The following is a 17,503-nucleotide window of genomic DNA, read 5'->3' as shown; positions in this document are numbered from 1 at the left end:
CTCCCTGGTGGTACAGGGGTTAAAGTCTCAGTGCTATCAAGATAACAGCAGCCATTGCAGCATGTGTTCTGTCTCAGATCAGAGAGCCGATCCACATGACACAGTAGACCTCTCTCAGCAATATTTCAGTAGATCTACTTGTTCTGCTCCCCATTCTATCTCTGGTGGTTCTTCTCACCCCCCCACACACACACCTCTGGCCTGTACCCCAGTTCTTGTATGCATAGATAAGTAAATCTTTAAAAAAAAATAACCATACAGTCCCATTCCCTATTTTGGAATCAATTGGGACCCTATTAATTTTCTAAGCTAATAAACATACCCAACGCATATCAAAACTTTGAGATGAGGCTTATTAATAGTTCTTAGCCCACTGGTCTGTTTTGGATAAACAAATTTGTTATACAAAATGTTAACCTGATAAATTAATTATAACACTGTCTCTGTTTAATGTCATTAATCTTAGTTCCAGTTTAAATACTGGAGTCTCAAGATTTACCTGTGTTGTCTGTCACCTTACTGTAGCTGTGTTTAAAATAAAGACTACTTAGTGGTCTTAGGTCCCATCAGTGGATACTGATTTGAACTAATACTAATAACACACAGCGAATCAGTCTTCTTCTTAAGAGCCCAGTTTATTATTTTATTTCATTTTGAAAATGTTTCTATGTGAAAGTGATGAGCATTTATGTTTCAAAAACTAATGAACACCTAAATATTTGTAGCCCATATTTAATAAATTACCCTGATATATTTGTTTCCCTAGAAATAATCATTCTCATAAAACTTATGTTAGTGAATCATGGTAAGCTTTACACTTTGCTTTAAACATTCTCTAAATTAGTAAACAAGTCATTTTTCAATTGATATAAATGGAGTCATCTGAATATTTTTCTCCTCGTCATGAACTTTTTGCTCATCATTGTTTTAAATTGGTATGTGCTGTTGTGTGTAGCCATTTCTTTTAGCATCAGGAAGCCAATTCCTTGACAGAGAATTGCATGCAGAAATTTCACCTGTCACTAAAACAGTGCTGTTTCACAGAACTTAATGGAATGGCGAAAATGTTGTGTAGCTATATCTAATGTAGGAACCATTCCACTAGCACATTAAACTTGCCAGCACTTGAATTCATTAAAATGCCAATTGAAATGCCCACATAAACCTAGAAGGCTACTGTATTGTCCATTATAACTTTGGACTCCCCTAAAGGTATTAGGAAATGAAAGATCAGGAATTTACTTTGATACATTATATTAAAGCCTCAGAAAATCTTACAGGGAATGGCCCTTCAGACCTGTCCCTACTTCAGGGAAAACAACTGAGCTTTAGTGTTACAGCATAAGTCAGTCATTAGTGCTGCTTCCGTAAAGAGGGGGTAGCCTTAGGTAAATCAGTTCCTTTTCTATGAAATAAATGTTCAGTAAAGAGCATGACTCTGAGCCTTCAGTAGCCAGTGGAAAGGGGATCAGTCCTAAACCCTAAACAGAAAATCTGAGCAGAATATTAATATATTCTGTACAGTTATCTATTTGTTTTCAGTACTTTATGGAAATTGGAATCCTCTCAGAATGTTCATGGGATGTAGAATGGTTTGCCCCTATGGCAAACAGTATGGAGTCCTTGGAAGATACTAAAAATAGATATACATGTGATCCACCAATTCCACTCCTGGGTATCTACTTGACAAATACAAAAACACTAATTTGAAGGCACATACATATACCTATGTTTGTTTCAGCCCTATTAACCTGATAGCCAAATTATAACAACCCGAGTGTCCAAGGATACTTTTAATGAGTATATCATAAAAATGTGGTGGGATAAATAATAATAATGAACAGCCATATATCAGAGACATTTTGTGGGGGTTGAGTGGGGAATGGGATCAAAAAGGGGGGGGAGGGAAGTGCACGGGACTGTGGTGATGGTGCATGGGTGACTTGGTGGTGGGAAATCCGCGGGGATTACAATTGAGATGAAAAAAAAAATGTACAAAATGATGTAAAAATAAACTGTTATAAAATAAAAAAAAATGTGGTGGGATATAGAGAAATATAATTAAGGCTCCATCAAAGCCAAAACAATAATGAACACACTTCACATCTGACAGCATTACTGAGGCAACCAGAGTGGAGGGGGAGTTTGGTGGGTGGGAATGAGGGAAAAGGGGAGCATATGGATGATGCTGGAGGATGATTAGAGCACTGATGGTAGATATGGGGTGAAGAGAGGTATTTGTGCCATTTTCACCCTACAGCCCATAAAGATGCAACAGTATAAACCAACTTTGCCTCAATAATCATAATTTTAAAAACTCATCTAGTTCCCTGCGACTTCACTAGTTCCTGGTGTGAGATTCATGTGGTTGCAGTGGAGATTCATGTGGTTGCAGTGGAAGACACCTTCCATTGTGCACACTCACACTACTAGACAGTTGGTTCAGGCAGTCAGCTGGGGCCTGCAATGGATTTGTAGGTTCTTCTGCACATGGACCTCAGGCATCTTCCCAGCTTTATGGCTGCACTTTATAAGAACTAATGTTCCAAGGGACAGAAATAGGGAGCCATCAGTTTCTTAAAACCTTGGCTTAGAAAAGACATTGGTTGGCTGCAGAAAAGACATTGGTCATTTCTGCCAGTCTCATGGTCTAAGACATTCCCTTCACCTTTATTCAAGGGAAGGAAATATATACATGCCTTTGAATAGAAAGATCAAAGAATTTGAAACCATCTGTAATCCTTCACAGTAGTCTCACTGTATCTTAAAGGAAAGGGGGAAATAGATTTGGTGAATGGCTATCTGGCTCTACCTCTGTCGATTTTAACTTTTAAATAGTAATCATGAAAGAAAAATACCGGATGGTGTCACTCATAGCAGGAGTATAATGGACCAGGCGAGAAAATAACAAGAATAATGAACAGCCATATACCAGAGACATTTTGTGGGGGTGGAGTGGGGAATGGGATCAAAAGCGGGGGGGTGGGGAGGGAAGTGCACAGGATTATGGTGATGGCACACAGGTGACTTGGTGATGGGAAACCCGCAGGGACTACAATTGAGATGGAAAAAAAATGTAAAATAAGCTGTTATAAAATTTAAAAAAAAATAGTAATCATATGTTCATTTGGTATAAAGTTACATTTACATAAGATAATTATGTTCTATAGATCTGCTTTTTTAGCAATCTATTACAGTCAACAGTACAACTAAGGAAATAGTTAATAGCACAATGTTGCACATTTTAAAATCTACTAAGAGGATATATCTTTTAAATGTTCTTTGCATGGAGATGGAGGAAATCAAAGGAACATATTTGGGGGTGGTGCATATGTTTATTGCCCTATTTGTGATGATGGTAACATGGATATCTGAATATATCTAAGTCATAAAACTACTTACTTTAAAGATACCTAACTTTTTAATGTCAGTATCTCAACTGTAAAGGAAAAAGATAATAACCATTTATTTTTCATCAACATCCTGTCTAGTACTCAGAATTTTTGAATTATTTCTTTATGAATGTAACCCCAGACATAAGTCATAGAAATGTATATTTTAAGTGGAATTTTAATAGCAAGTGCTCAATATTTAGATAAAATGTTAAAAGGAAACTCCCCTAATGCCTTTTAGTGTCTGAAGATTATAATATTTGGGGAAATCTGATATTTAGAAATTATTTTCTAGAATTTTTTTTCTTTCATTGAACTAAATCTTCCCTGTTAATACATTTGCTCACAAATACTAGTTTTATTTTTTCATCCACAGAAGACAAATCCAATGTATCTTCTAATCTCTTTCTATTCAATAGCCTATGATTTAATATGTCAGCTATCACTATATTCCTAGGTTTACTATCTACTATTTTTTTAAAGATGTATTATCTTAAGTGGAAAACAAATGCCTACTAGATGTGACCTATTGCATTATTTTGTTTTTATTGTAAATTCAATTTATATAAAAAGAAGTTAATTTATATAAAAGGACAAAACTGACATTTTACTTTTTTATTACTTTATTTAAATAGCAATTTATATTCAAGAAACTTGTATAGCTCAAGATTCTAAACAGAACTTTGTCAATTATGCAAAGCATATATCACAAATTATTAAATATAATATTTAATTAAAGGTCAGTATCTGTTATGATAATATAGAGCTCCCATTGAAAAATTCTACCTAGAATTATCAGAAACATGCAATTTTATCCATTTTTCTTGCATAAACACTAGACATTCAAAGTCCAATATATTAATTCCTGCCCAAATTTGTACAGAAAGCTAATGGTAAGCTGATACCAAAATTCAAGATTCTGATTCCAAGTTCAATTATTATTTTTGTATTACACCATGCTGTTAAGTAATTTGTATAAAATCCACTTTCAGAGTTATAACTATTTATAGTTATGTATCCATCACTTAACCATGGATGATCTATTTAAACTCAAGGACCCATTTAGTGCTATTAAAAACTACTTACAGTGTCCAAACATTTGAAATGTAGTTTTAGCAATTCAATGTGAAGATAGCTATAACTTATGTGTCTAAAGGACCCAGTGACCATTCTTTGGGTATTTTGCAATAGCAAATGTGAGATATCCTAATGAATGGAAATTCCTTGTTTTATTTAACCACATTAACATATTGACTCAGATTCCTACAAAACTGCTTGTTCTCACTCAGCAACACTGTATTCAGTGATTTGAATATGCCACTAACTTCTTAATGACTTAATTTAAAAAGTAATGGTTTACAAAAAATTCTAGCATAGGAGGTAATCAAATCGTGGAAAGGATGTCACATAAATATCCAAGAAGGTTCCAACTCCTCTTAAAGTTGGAAAATTGTATGAAGTTAGAAATCTGTCAGATGTGTAGAAGACGTAGAATTCTTTTGTTACCATGACAGAATACAAAATCTAACAAACCCAGGACTGATATTGGTATTCAGGAAGGACAATATTATTCTTCCTAAAATTATAAGATCTATTTTTATTTGATTTATTGACAATTGAGTAATGGACTCTTCTCATGCTCAGGAAAATTTCAGAAGAGCAGAGTTTTGTGTGTTATTTTAGATTCTCAGGCCTCACATCTAGTTACTCTTATTTAGTAGATCTACAATATGTGCTCTGAAATTAAGTGTATTTCTCTAGGTGATTTTGACGTAGGTGAACCATAGGGAGGACTTAGAAAAACACTAGCCAAAAGCAGTTTTGAATAATCTCACCTTTCCTCAGTATATTTCTTTTCAATTCTCCCTGTGACTTGGGATAGCCCAGTGTGCATTGACCATGGCATTTTCCTGTGGATTTAAAAGCAGCTATACAATAAGTCATGGCAACAGGAACATAGACTCTCTCTCAGTTAATCCTGAAAGGCAGAGGTGGCACAACTTTATCTACAGTGAAAGTGAAATCAGCCTGGCCAGTAGCATGTACAGAAGAACACTAAAGGCTCTTCATGAAGTTTATGATCAAGACCCAGCTCGTTAGAAAATCCAGATATAATCTTTATTCAGTCTAACTTCCCTGAAACTCTGCCATTATTAGCTAAAGTTCAAATGATTTACCATATGTCAGTAAAATTCAGTGAGCAAAGAAAGCACATTCGACAGTGGCATTAAAGATTAATAGTAGAGAAAACCTTTGAAGTAGGCAGATGAAAGGTGATGAACTGAGCTTTTCCAAAGGCAAAAAAAGTAGTAACAGGTGATATTAGTACCACCTTCAAAAGGATGGTATTTGATCATAAAATACATAGGGATATGTCTTAAGTCATCAGTTTTAATTACTATTTCCATTCAGTAATTGCTTTTAAGTATTTTAATTAGAGGGAAGAATCATAAAACTTATAGGTCTTATATTGCTTCTTTATTCCTTGGCAAACAAACTCTGACTCTGTTTTCTGCTATTTAACTTGAGTCAATTTAACTTTAGAGGGGAGATAGATTAAAGTAGGATCTTTTGAGAACATTACATTTTTAATGTCTAAGCTATCTGATTTTTATTAACTTATGTGACCTTGAGTAGATCACGCCCAACATTGTCAGGCTCTACTTACTCATCTGTAGAATGTGCAATTGCAATAAATGATGTCTCTAGACATTTTGTTCTACACTGTGATTAAAGTGCAAATCAAAAGAAGTGCAGAAACATGGGTCTCTGAACTTTTAGCTAAATTTGAGAAGACAAATGCATTTATGCATTGATTTTCACTTCTGTATCTCTCTTACTCTTGTCTTGCCTGTAGACAGCCTTCTGATTTCACTCCAGATACAAGATTCTGGAATCAATCTGACTGCCTTTGAGCTGAGAAAGAACAGGGGTTGTAGAAATATCTGGTGTGATAACCTAGATGCTCACATATAAAGTTATACATCTTACTAATTCTCTTGTGTCAATTGCTAATTTTTCACTACTTGAATTTAGTTCTCCAACTTTTAATATCTGTTGCATTTGAACATACATGTTACTCAACAGCACCTGGAAACACCCTAAGAAAATACATGTCCCCATAGGTGCATTATGGTCTATACATGGAGGTCTCTAATACTAAGTGGACCCAGTATGGGACTTTGTTTTGATTTGTTGAGGACAATACCAGTGCAACAAGTCTTCCAAGTCTGATTACATGGCCTGGGCAGTATTAGCAGACAACCACTGAAATGGGAGTTTTGCTGCTCTCAGGTAAAACTTGGTAGGTGGAGTTAGTACTTGATAAGCACAAATTAGTCTAACTACCTTTTATATCAGAAAATTCATGAGTTTTCTGAGGCACAATAGAAGTTTTCAGATACCCTAGACCTGTCAGCATGGGATAACCAGGGAAGCCATACTCTTCAGTTATTCTGTACTTGAGTGAAAAATCTCTGCTCTGTATGACCTAATTTTAAAAGTGTAATGAAAGTGTTTTTTTTTTCATTTTTTAAAAGATTTATTTATGCATACAAGATTCATTTATGGGGTACAGACCATAGGGGCAGGGGCTGAGAAGATTCATCAGTCAGAGTGGGAAGCAGAACAGGCAGACTGACTGAATACACTACTGAGGGGAGCAGTGGGCTAGATAGGAGAGGTCTCCTGGGCCATGTGGGTCACCTCTCTGTCTAAGGATCGAACTCATGCTGCAGTGTCTGCAGGTAGCTTCATAGTGCTGCTCTCTAACCCATTGTGCCACCAGGGAGGGCCCATGTAATGAAAGTTATTGTAAGAAGAATAGCCATGAAGTACAATAACCAGGATAACTTTTAACTATATATTTGAAAGAAGTATGTATTGGCTTACAACTATGTATATGAGTTATAGGTATAGATTCACAGTTCCTCAGATTTATGTTACTGCAATATAGCTAACACCTAGGCACTCATGGTCCTCCACCCTAGTACAGTTTACCTTCTTCCCAGTGTTGTGTTCAGTCTACCCACCAGTAAACTCTATTCTATAGTCAGATTTCTGGATTTTTTTTTTCTGATCCTTTGTTTCATTACACTCCCCACATATAAGTAAAATCGTTGGTGTTTGTCTTTCTTCTCCTAACTTAATTCACTTAGCATACTCTTCTCCAGCCCATCCAGGTTGTCTCAAATGGCAAGAGTTAATTTTTTATAGGTGAATAGTATCCCTTACCTTGTAACTAGGCACCCATGAGTTCTGCCCACTTACTACCCATATGATTTTGAGCAAAATATTTAAGTAGGATAATTTTCTCACATTGTTTTAGGCACACAGTATTCAACCTCTTTCCTTGGAAGAGGACACATTTAAAATATTCTACAATAATAACTGCAATGACCATGAGCTGCAATAAAAGAAGAGAAAACTCTACTCTAGAATCAAAGTACATAGAAATAAAAAAACAGGCCATTGTGGCTTTATCCTATGGGATAAATGAAGAAAGAAAAAAATATGAATTTCACATCAGTGACTCATAATTTAAGAGTTTTTCTGTAACCATTTTTCTCTAATCCTTCTGTCTGACAGTGATATCTAACTAAAGTCATATCATTAAACTTTCTTCTGCATGTTGTGTGACATGGTGAGCAGAGTAAGAAACAAGATATTCCTCGGGAAGATCAGGGACCAACAATCAAGAATTTGGATTTTTGGCCCCAGCTTATTACACTGATGGTTACAATTATTGATGAAGATAAAACTGCCTACACACCTGTCCTGAATCAGTAAGTACAATGTTTTGGAAAAATATTATTTCAAGGTTAAGAAAAAAATATTTGAAGCATGGCTAATACTCTCAAGATTATTGACAAACTTTTCCAGAATTAAAATTAAGAATGCTAATACTCTCAAGATTATTGACAAACTTTTCCAGAATTAAAATTAAGAATGCATCTTGTTCTAAGACTTAATCCAGCTTTCCCATTTTGGATCTCTTTCAAGTTCACATGGTAAGGGCCATACATGGGAAATAGCAGCTGATTCTGCCAATTAGGATCGTGCAGTATGGTTAAATAGGGAGGATCTCCTGACATGTTGGTAATATCTGAAATGCTGTAGGGCAACAAGGATAGATGAAATAGACAAACCTGAAGTAAAACATGCAGTAGATTCAAATATTTTCTGGAGAACTGGTTTCAATATTTCTCATTTTCTATTCAAGACAGTTAGGGTCAAAAGTTCATGTTGAAATGCAAGTTCATTTCCAGCTGTGGAAGAAATACATTTAAGTAAATGAATTGTCATCCTGTCCTGCTTCTTAACCACCCATTTTCATGTGTATGTCCCATATATGTGAGAAAACAGCAATTCATAAAGGATGTATCAGACTAAACATGTTTGGTTATATTATGTAGCAGTGGCAAATGAACAAATTATTTGAAAATAGAAAATTTCTGTATCTAATGCAGGGTTATTGATAAAAATAATTTATTGAATGAAGTATTTATTGTAACATAACAGAAATCATTGTAAGCTACTTCTTTTGGAGATCTGTGTCTCATGTGGGATCCTTATAGTTTGAGGCCTAGATGAGCAGCCCAAACCCTTTGCTGTGCAAGAAGTCGGGAGCTGGGGGTTCCCTCCCTAGTGTCTGGTGCTGTGCCAGAAACAGTGTTTATGAAAACACTGTTTGATTCAGGTATTTTTCTCAAACTTATTTTTGGTTGATGAACTTTTGTAGCTTCTGTCTTTGCAGAAGTTTTTTCCTTCTAAGTGTTTACATTTTCTGCCAAATAGCTATTCTTGACAAACATATTTATCCTCTTAATATTAATAATATAAAATTTTATAATTTAGTATCTTCTCACTATTTTTCTGTCCAAATTGTTATCATCTTTAAAAAAGCAACTTTTGGTTTGATTGAAATTGTTTTATTTTTGGTTTCAAGGCAAAGAGTTTTTGTTTTTTTGTTTTGTTTTGTTTTGTTTGTTTTTAAACTCAACACTTCCTTTTGTAATTGGAGATAATAGTCAAGTGGCTATAACAATATTTCAATGAGTTGTTATGAGGGCCTTGTTTATGATCATGGAAAGGTAGAGTAATGTTTGAGAATCTTTAGAAGATAAAGCTAGACCAACTGCATGGAGCGAAGTATTAGAAGGTAGAGGTGTCAAAGGTTGTATTTTATGTGGCCATCATAGGTTTAGATAATACAGAGGGAAGTATGATTTAAGAAAATGAATTAGAAAGTATTAGGAAAGAAGGAATTTAGATAGACATTTAGTATGATTTAAGAAAAGGAATTAGAAAGTATTAGGGAAGAAGTATTTAGATAGACATTTGACTATCTGTGTGACTTCAACAAGTTACATGAGTAGGCAACCATATATAGTGTGAAAATTTTTTAACTAGCAACAGTAGAGGCTCAATTTATTTCCTCTCTGCATTTAGAGTTTATTTCAGAAAGGAGCTGAAGTGCTGTAGAGAAAATGCACCAACTTTAAAAAACCTGCCATTTCATTTGCAAAGAGGAAATATGTTACTTCTACTTTCTCAAGGCTATGGAATGAGCCAGAAAATTATTTTCAAGTTGTATGTTTTAAAGGGTTATATATTTAATTTGTTACACAAAGGAGATTACATTTAAGCTTTGGTCAGGGATTTACATCTTGTTTCTGTTTAGAAACTAATGCTGTTCAGAGTATTAAAAGCTATTGACTCCTTTGCCTATAATGTAGCTTTTCTAAATGATTCTTGTTGTAGAACTTGTTACAAAAATGTTCATCATGCTAACACATTTATAATATTAATGGTAAAACTGTGATATTGTGTACTCCCTGCTCCATAATGAAAAGCCACTACTTTTCTTTAAAATTTATTTTGTGCTTTTGGTTTCTTTTAATTGGGAATCAAATGCAATCCACATATTACATTTGGCCATTAGGTGTCTTACATCACTTTTATTCTTATTCAACTCCTTTTTCTTTTATCTATGTTATTGATTTCTTTTAAAAATACATTTTTATAAAAGGTTTTATATCTGGATTATTAGGTTTGTCTCCTTGTTACACTTATTCCATGTTTGATATTTATCATAGTTCAGCACTATCTCTGCAGACTAACTTTAAGATTCCTTCTTCCCTAATAGTATTCCACAGGTGTACTTCCAACTCTGCAGGGGTAACATTGTCTGCTTTTTCCCCTTGTATTGATGCTAAGATTGATCAGTCCTATAGCCTGATCTCTTCAGAGTTCTCTGTACCCCTCTCCTTCAATACTTATTTATAATCATTCCAGAATCAGTATTCCATTAGATTCTGCAAATGGTGGTTTCATGATACTTTCTAATCATGATATTTTCATGATTAGAATATTTCAGTAAAGAAGAATGTACCTTCCTTAATGCTTGTTTAGCTTGAATTATAATAAGTCCTGGAAAGAGCAAATACTTAATTCTCTCTCTCAATTATTTTTTGATGAGCATTTTAATATCTTGCCTGCCTTTTTTTCTTATCGAGGTAATTCTTCTAAAGCTTTTTTATTTCATTATTTTTTTCTGCTTCATTGATTATCATTTCTCATTAACAGTCTCTTAACTTTAACAAAAAATGAACATTAAATATTGTAAGGCAATATATAAAGTTGCAGCAATAGAGAATTACTTTAAATGTTTACCGAATTTAAACATGGGTCCTAAACTGCTTAATCACTGAGCCTGTCTCATTCATGAGTCATTCTGGGATTAAACACCTCCACTCACAGCGCCTTTTTGAGGTAACCTAATGAGAAAGGTTTTGTTCAATAAGGAAAACTTGATTTGTTCTCCAGAACTCACCCAAGAACTGTTGACAGGAGACTGATAGACTGACACAGTTGACACGGAGGACAGTCATTGAAGTTACAAGTTCAGAGATAGTTATAGCATAAATTAAGAGTGAATTTTAAAAAGGTATAAATGGAAGAAGTAGGTTAACAGGGATATAAGGGGAAAAAAGACATTGCTGGTGGAAGAAGAGAAAGAATGGCTAGGAGAAAAAGCAGGAATGATGGGAGTTGTAGTTACGGTATTGGTCATTCACGAGGACCCTGTGAGCTCACCCACTGCCCTCCCCAGGCTCCTTTCACTCTGAATAGCTACTTGTCTGTGGTGACATAGAGCCCAGATTTACTGGTAATTGAGTTCAGTTTTTCTTGGTTTCCAGTATATTATAGCAATGCAGCTTAGCTTTATTTCTCATTGCACAAAGTGTGCCTATAAACATTTCCTTTTAATATGTGTAGTTATTTGCATCTGTGATCCTTATAACCAAAGTAGCATAACTAACCCAGTATAGCATTCTATAAAATGACACAAGTATTTCACTTTATGGATTGATTCTATATTGCTGTTGAAGCATAAAGGGAGATTTCAGTTTGAATCTTCAGAATATAAGCAAACAACTTATTTCCTGCAAGCAATCAGAATTCAGAACAAGGGTTTTCTAGAGGGGAGAATGTATAATCACAAAATTCAAAAATACAAAATTCAAAAGCTGCTTGACTAAAGGCACAAAAGTAAACATTTTTATTGTTTTTGCAAAAATGAATTACCATCAGGCTGAATTTCAAAACATCAGTATATCTGCAAATTTCCCAAAGCAGGCATTATCTGGAAAGAATATTTTTCTAAGAGTGCAAGAGTACTATTAAAAAATGCTTATTAAGAATTGCACTAATTCAAGCACTTCTGAAATTTTTAATTTTCTGTCTCTCAGACTGTCTATCATAGTGATAAGAAAAAGTTCATTCTTGAATTTTTAGGTTTATTATGCTTTCCAGTTGACTTAGGTCCAGATGCTATTTATATGTAATAAATAATGTACCATCATATATGGAACTACAGAGAATTTTAGTCTAATGTTTACATAAATTCTAAACCTAAATCTAATGACAGCAATGCTTTTATAACCTGCAAGTTATAGCTTGTGACACTGAAGCACAGAAGGGTTAACTAACTTTTCTAAGATCATACATTAAGTCAGCAACAGAAGGAGACTCTAAGCAGACCTTGAATTAACAAAGTGACTAATCTTAAGGTTAAAAAAAAATTTTCCTTAATATGAAGGGTATTAATTCTTCAGTCTGACCCAAATATTTCTGATATTTTGATCATGATTTGATAAACCTATAACAACAATTATTCACAAGAAGAAGTTAAAAACACAAAAACAGCTATATCATGTCTGTTGTAGTTGTACATAAACCAATTTGGGAAAATGTATGCAATTTGCTATTTTTGTAGGGAAAATGTAAATATAGGGCCTCTCTGGTGGTGCAGGAGTTAAAGTCTAAGTGCTTATCAAGCTTTCTTGGACCACTGTTTCTTGAGTTAATTCCCAGCCAGGTAACTGACCCATATGGTGCAGCAAGACCTCTCCTGTCTCACCCATGCTCCCCTGTACAGTGTATTTCAGTAGATTTGCCTGTTCTGTTCCCCCACTCTATCACTATTGACTCCTCTAACCCCTCCCCCCAACATACACACGCACACATCTCTGGCTTACACTCTAGTTCTTATAGACATAATAAAAAAAAAACCTTAATATTAACATATAGTAGGTACGCATTGACACTTCATGGAAAACCCATGAAATAGTTTATTTTTCAGAATTTACTACTTTGGAGAATTTTGCTTTCAGAGCAAATGGGCCATGGAAAAATGATTATTTTTTCTTTGTGGATTAAGTGTCAATATGATAGAACTGAGACCTACATATAATAACTCTATAGAATCTGAGCATATATCAATGTATAACCTCAGCTTATTATCTTCATTTTCCTTTAATTTTTTGAAAACTTGTTTTAAGATTTATTTATGCATACAAAACTGTAGTACTCAACAGAAAAAGGGTGGGGAGCAGAACAGGCAGATTGATGACTTACAGTTCTGAGGGGAGCAGTGAGTGAGAAAGAAGTCTGCTGCCCCATGTGGGTTATGTCCCTGGCCAGGGATTGAACTCTCACTGAAGCAGCTAGTGCTGCACTTTAACCCATCACGCCACCAGGGAGGGCCCCTTCCTTTAATTTTTCTAGCATAAGTCAAATCTAATTTTAATTTTTTGAACCATCTTCACATTTTGAATGAGATTAAAAAAATCTCAAAATAAAGAGCACTGTGCTTTAAATAAGATAAAGTTGCTTAATCATTTAATGATTTAACACTTTTGAATGAGACACATTGAGCCATGAAAACTTAGAACTAAGTTTCACAGCATCTTTCCAAACATTTTCCACATTTAAATTTTATCTGTCGCTGTTTTAAAGCATAGGTCCATGATCAGAACTGGGGGAGAAGGATGCAATGCCAAGGCCTGGCGTTGCCTACATCCTCTGAACATGTTAATTCCATTTCTGTTGTACCTCAAGCTCCCCACCCATGTAAGGTGAAAATGAGGATCTGCTTTCCTCATGTTTGTGATGTGGAAGTACTTGAGTAATTTTCTGAGCTCAGTAATTCTGTTCAGGATTTACCCCAGGCATATTGCCCAGGTTATTTAAGCTGCCTCACACCATTTCTATCTCTTTTGCCACTGCCAGGCAGCATTTTCATACAAAATGATGAATCTAGTAGTTAACCAAGATCAATCCCCACTTTCACTTTTCATATTTTAAAATAAATGTACATCTAAGGATCTGACTACATAAAAATAATACCTTAGGTTATAACTGTGAAAGGAAAAACAAGGATAAAAGGTGGTTGAGTGTAAATGATATTGTCGATCCACTTGTCTTAGAGTAAAAAGAACAAAAGGGAAAATTAGTACATGAAACAGTGAGTTAGGTGAATTCACACACTCAAATGCTTTCATCTTTACATCCAATATTATCATGTTTTTGTTTCCCTATAATACAACTATCATTTATAAGGTATACCGTATAATTTACTACTAGTTCTGCTTTAAAAAGTTCATTGTTCTTGGCTGATTTTTCTTGTGATAAAGGCATTTAATTGCACTAAACCATGTCAAATATTGTTAAATTTAAAATATATTAAAAGCTGATTCAAAAAATAATTGAAAAGAGTGCAGCAAACTAATTGTCTTCTGAATTCGGGCTATTATAATTAAACTTCAGTTGCATATATGACATGCAACAATAGAATCACTGCTTACTCATTTATAACAATGAACACACTTTTCTTCCAAGACAAACTTTGCATATCAAAATAATACTTCACATTTAATGAAGTCTAATTTTATCTGTTGTGACTAATGAATCAGTATTATCAAATTTGGCAGTGGTAGATTATGTTTTCCTTATTTCACTAAGAGATTTTCAAGATAATAAATTGAGTCATTAAGTTGTTGTGCCTCATATGATTCAAGGTTTAAAACACTTATGGATTATATTGTTGCAAATTAAAAACAGGAGACATTCAAGTAATATCAGAATGGATTAGTTATTTCATTAAAACTCCCTAAGCTATAAGTGCATTGAAAATGAAGAGGTGGAGGTGGTCATTCAAAATTTTAATTTGTGGACATCAGAATTTCACAAGTTCAACCAGAATAAGGATAGTCAACTTTATTTTAAAAACATCAATAAGTCATTGTAAACAGTATAACATTTTTTATGTTTACTTCTTTAACTTTTAAGCATACATGCTAATGTGTTCAAGGTTAGGAAAGGATTTTAGGAAGCTAAAATTTCTTTAAGTCCTGCTTGTATCAAAGTTTGGAATTGTTTGTATTTAGCTTATAAATTGTTAGTGTGGGCTTGAGACTTCTAACATTTTTGAAACCACTTTACTCCAGTGAGTGCATAAAAATTTCCATCTCCAGTCAAATTTAATACTATTAGTTTTATTTACCAATTTATTTTTTTCTTGATATTAAAAACAATCAAATTGACTTCCATTCAGTTTCTGTGATGTTTACCAATGGATCTAAATAACACTCTCCTGTGTGTCTTACTTATATTTAGAATGAAATTATCATTATCAGCAAACACTTATTGAATGTGCCAATGACTCCAGAAAGTATTCACATATAAAATCTCACTTTGTGTTTTCCACTAGGATAAGTTTTCCATAGAATAAGTCTCAAAGTACACAATTATCATCACCTCCATTTGACAGGTGAGGAAATGGAGTTTTAAAGAGATGACTCACTGCTTTCCTGGGTAAATTAGTTAAGCAGCAGAGGAGAAATTCATCTCTATATTTTGAGTTGCACTGAAGTTTAACTGCTAAATTATGATGCTGTGACTTGTGCAGAGGAAATTACCAAACAGTGTTAAACTGTGGAAAATAAGTCTTTAGGAAATATGCACGTTATAGAGTTAGCCAGAATGAAGGGAAAGCAAAAATATTTACTGTAGAATGTGTTGAGAGAAAGCAACTCTGCTGAATCATAATTTACTACTAGAGATACCTAAGATGCAGCTAGGAATACTTTATTGGCATAAAGTATATGCCACTTGATGCCAACATGATATTAAACATTTACAAATCTGTAGAAACTTAGAAAATTGTACAGTAACATTTTAATGAGAGTTTATTTTGTGCCCCCTTAAAAATTAGAAACCTAAAATGTAGCCAGTACTTAGAATGTGATAAAAGCTATGATCAGAAATACTAGATATCTCTCCTTGGAATCCAAGTACTGATTTGATTTTTTCATTTATTCATAGTTGTGACTTTTTCTCCCTTTTTATCACTAGATAAGTAGAGGTGAATAAATTGTCAGCTTTTCAAATATTGTCACCAGGTTATAGTCCAGCTTCTGATGTGTTTATATCACATATATGTACATATATAAGAAGTATCCATATAACAGAAAAACCATATATGTCTGTGTACCAACACAATTAAAGACATGGTACATGGAAAGGGAAGAATCCACAGGAGTGTAAGAGAAAAAGATACTATAAATTAACGCAGAATTTAAAGACTGAGTTTGCTATCTAGATTCAAGGCCAAATAATGCTTTCTATATTTACCTAGGTCATATATAAGAAAAGGTCAGAGAAATATTTCAGATGTACTAACTGTACCACAAACAGGTAGCAAAGTAACATTAAAGACTTCAGGAGAGCCTGTAAATATTAAGTAAATGAAAGCTTTGTTTCTTTGTTTGCTTTCCCTAGCATAGAATATCCATTATCTCCACTGTAAGCATACGCAAATCTAATACACTATAACCAAAACTTCTTCTAATATAGATATAAGAATAATTTCTCAGACCCCAAAGAGTATCTTCTATATAAAAGTAGAGCTTAGCAAGAAAAAAATTATGAAATTTAAAGAGAGACTATTGTATAAAATAAGCAGCTAACAATGTGAATTACAAATACTTTAAAGCCAAATCAGTAGGCTAATAAGGTAGAAAATTAATTGAAGACTTTTCATCATTGAACAGTTTTTGTAATTGTTAGAAAAGAATGAAAAGGGGTGTGGTCAGCAAACATAAGTTTAATTTCTGATTCTATCTTTTATTTTATGATTTTATTGAGTAATGCTTTTGAGTACTGTCTGCTTTAGGGATAATGATTCCCCACCCTACTTTAGGGTCTGTTCTAGTCCCAGCCCAGCTCTCTGTGAGCTATGAGCTGATGCACCCCCACAGTGCTGCTGCGCCAAGCCCCACCCCAGGCCCCTGCGGTCTGCCGAGGGTGACTGTGTGAGGGCCTTGCCAGTTACACTTTGCTGCTTGCAGTTCCCACCTTGCTGCTAGAACTCACCCCTACCCAAGTGGAAACCTGCATGGCCTTCCTACACTTTTGGGTCCCCTCCTCCAGACACAACTGCTCCCTGTGGGGCACTCATCTGTCACCCAGGAGTCACTGGCTATGTTCTGCTATAGTTAACTAGTATGTGGAGCAGGTGAGCCAAGCATCCAAACTCTGACACCATTTTTCTGGGCCCTCTTATTGAGATTTCTATTTTCAAATATTTTTATTTTCAATGATAGTTTGGTCTAGGTTTTGCCATGTTGATAATTTTTTTAAATATTTATTTATTTATGCGCACAGAACTTGGGTACAGGCCAGAGGTATAAGGGTGGTGAGAGGAATCACCATAGACAGAGTAGGGAGCAGATGAGGCAGGTTGATGAAGTACACTGCTGAGGGGC

At 34.4% G+C, this 17,503-nt stretch overlaps 1 protein-coding gene across 1 annotated transcript in view; it reads left to right on the top strand.

Annotated features, from left to right (window-relative positions):
• UNC13C (unc-13 homolog C (C. elegans)) overlaps positions 1-17,503 on the top strand; it is a 410,279-nt gene that overhangs the window by 255,811 nt on the left and 136,965 nt on the right. The window contains exon 17 of the mRNA XM_004687775.2: positions 8,043-8,176. Coding sequence (XP_004687832.1) covers positions 8,043-8,176 — 134 coding nt within the window. The remainder of the gene's footprint in view (positions 1-8,042; positions 8,177-17,503) is intronic.

Source organism: Condylura cristata, unplaced genomic scaffold (genome assembly GCF_000260355.1).
Source record: "Condylura cristata isolate star-nosed mole 26May11 unplaced genomic scaffold, ConCri1.0 scaffold00023, whole genome shotgun sequence".
Taxonomy (NCBI): domain Eukaryota; kingdom Metazoa; phylum Chordata; class Mammalia; order Eulipotyphla; family Talpidae; genus Condylura; species Condylura cristata.
The sequence above is the reverse complement of the archived record's forward strand: the minus strand, read 5'-3'. Positions and strand labels throughout refer to the sequence as shown.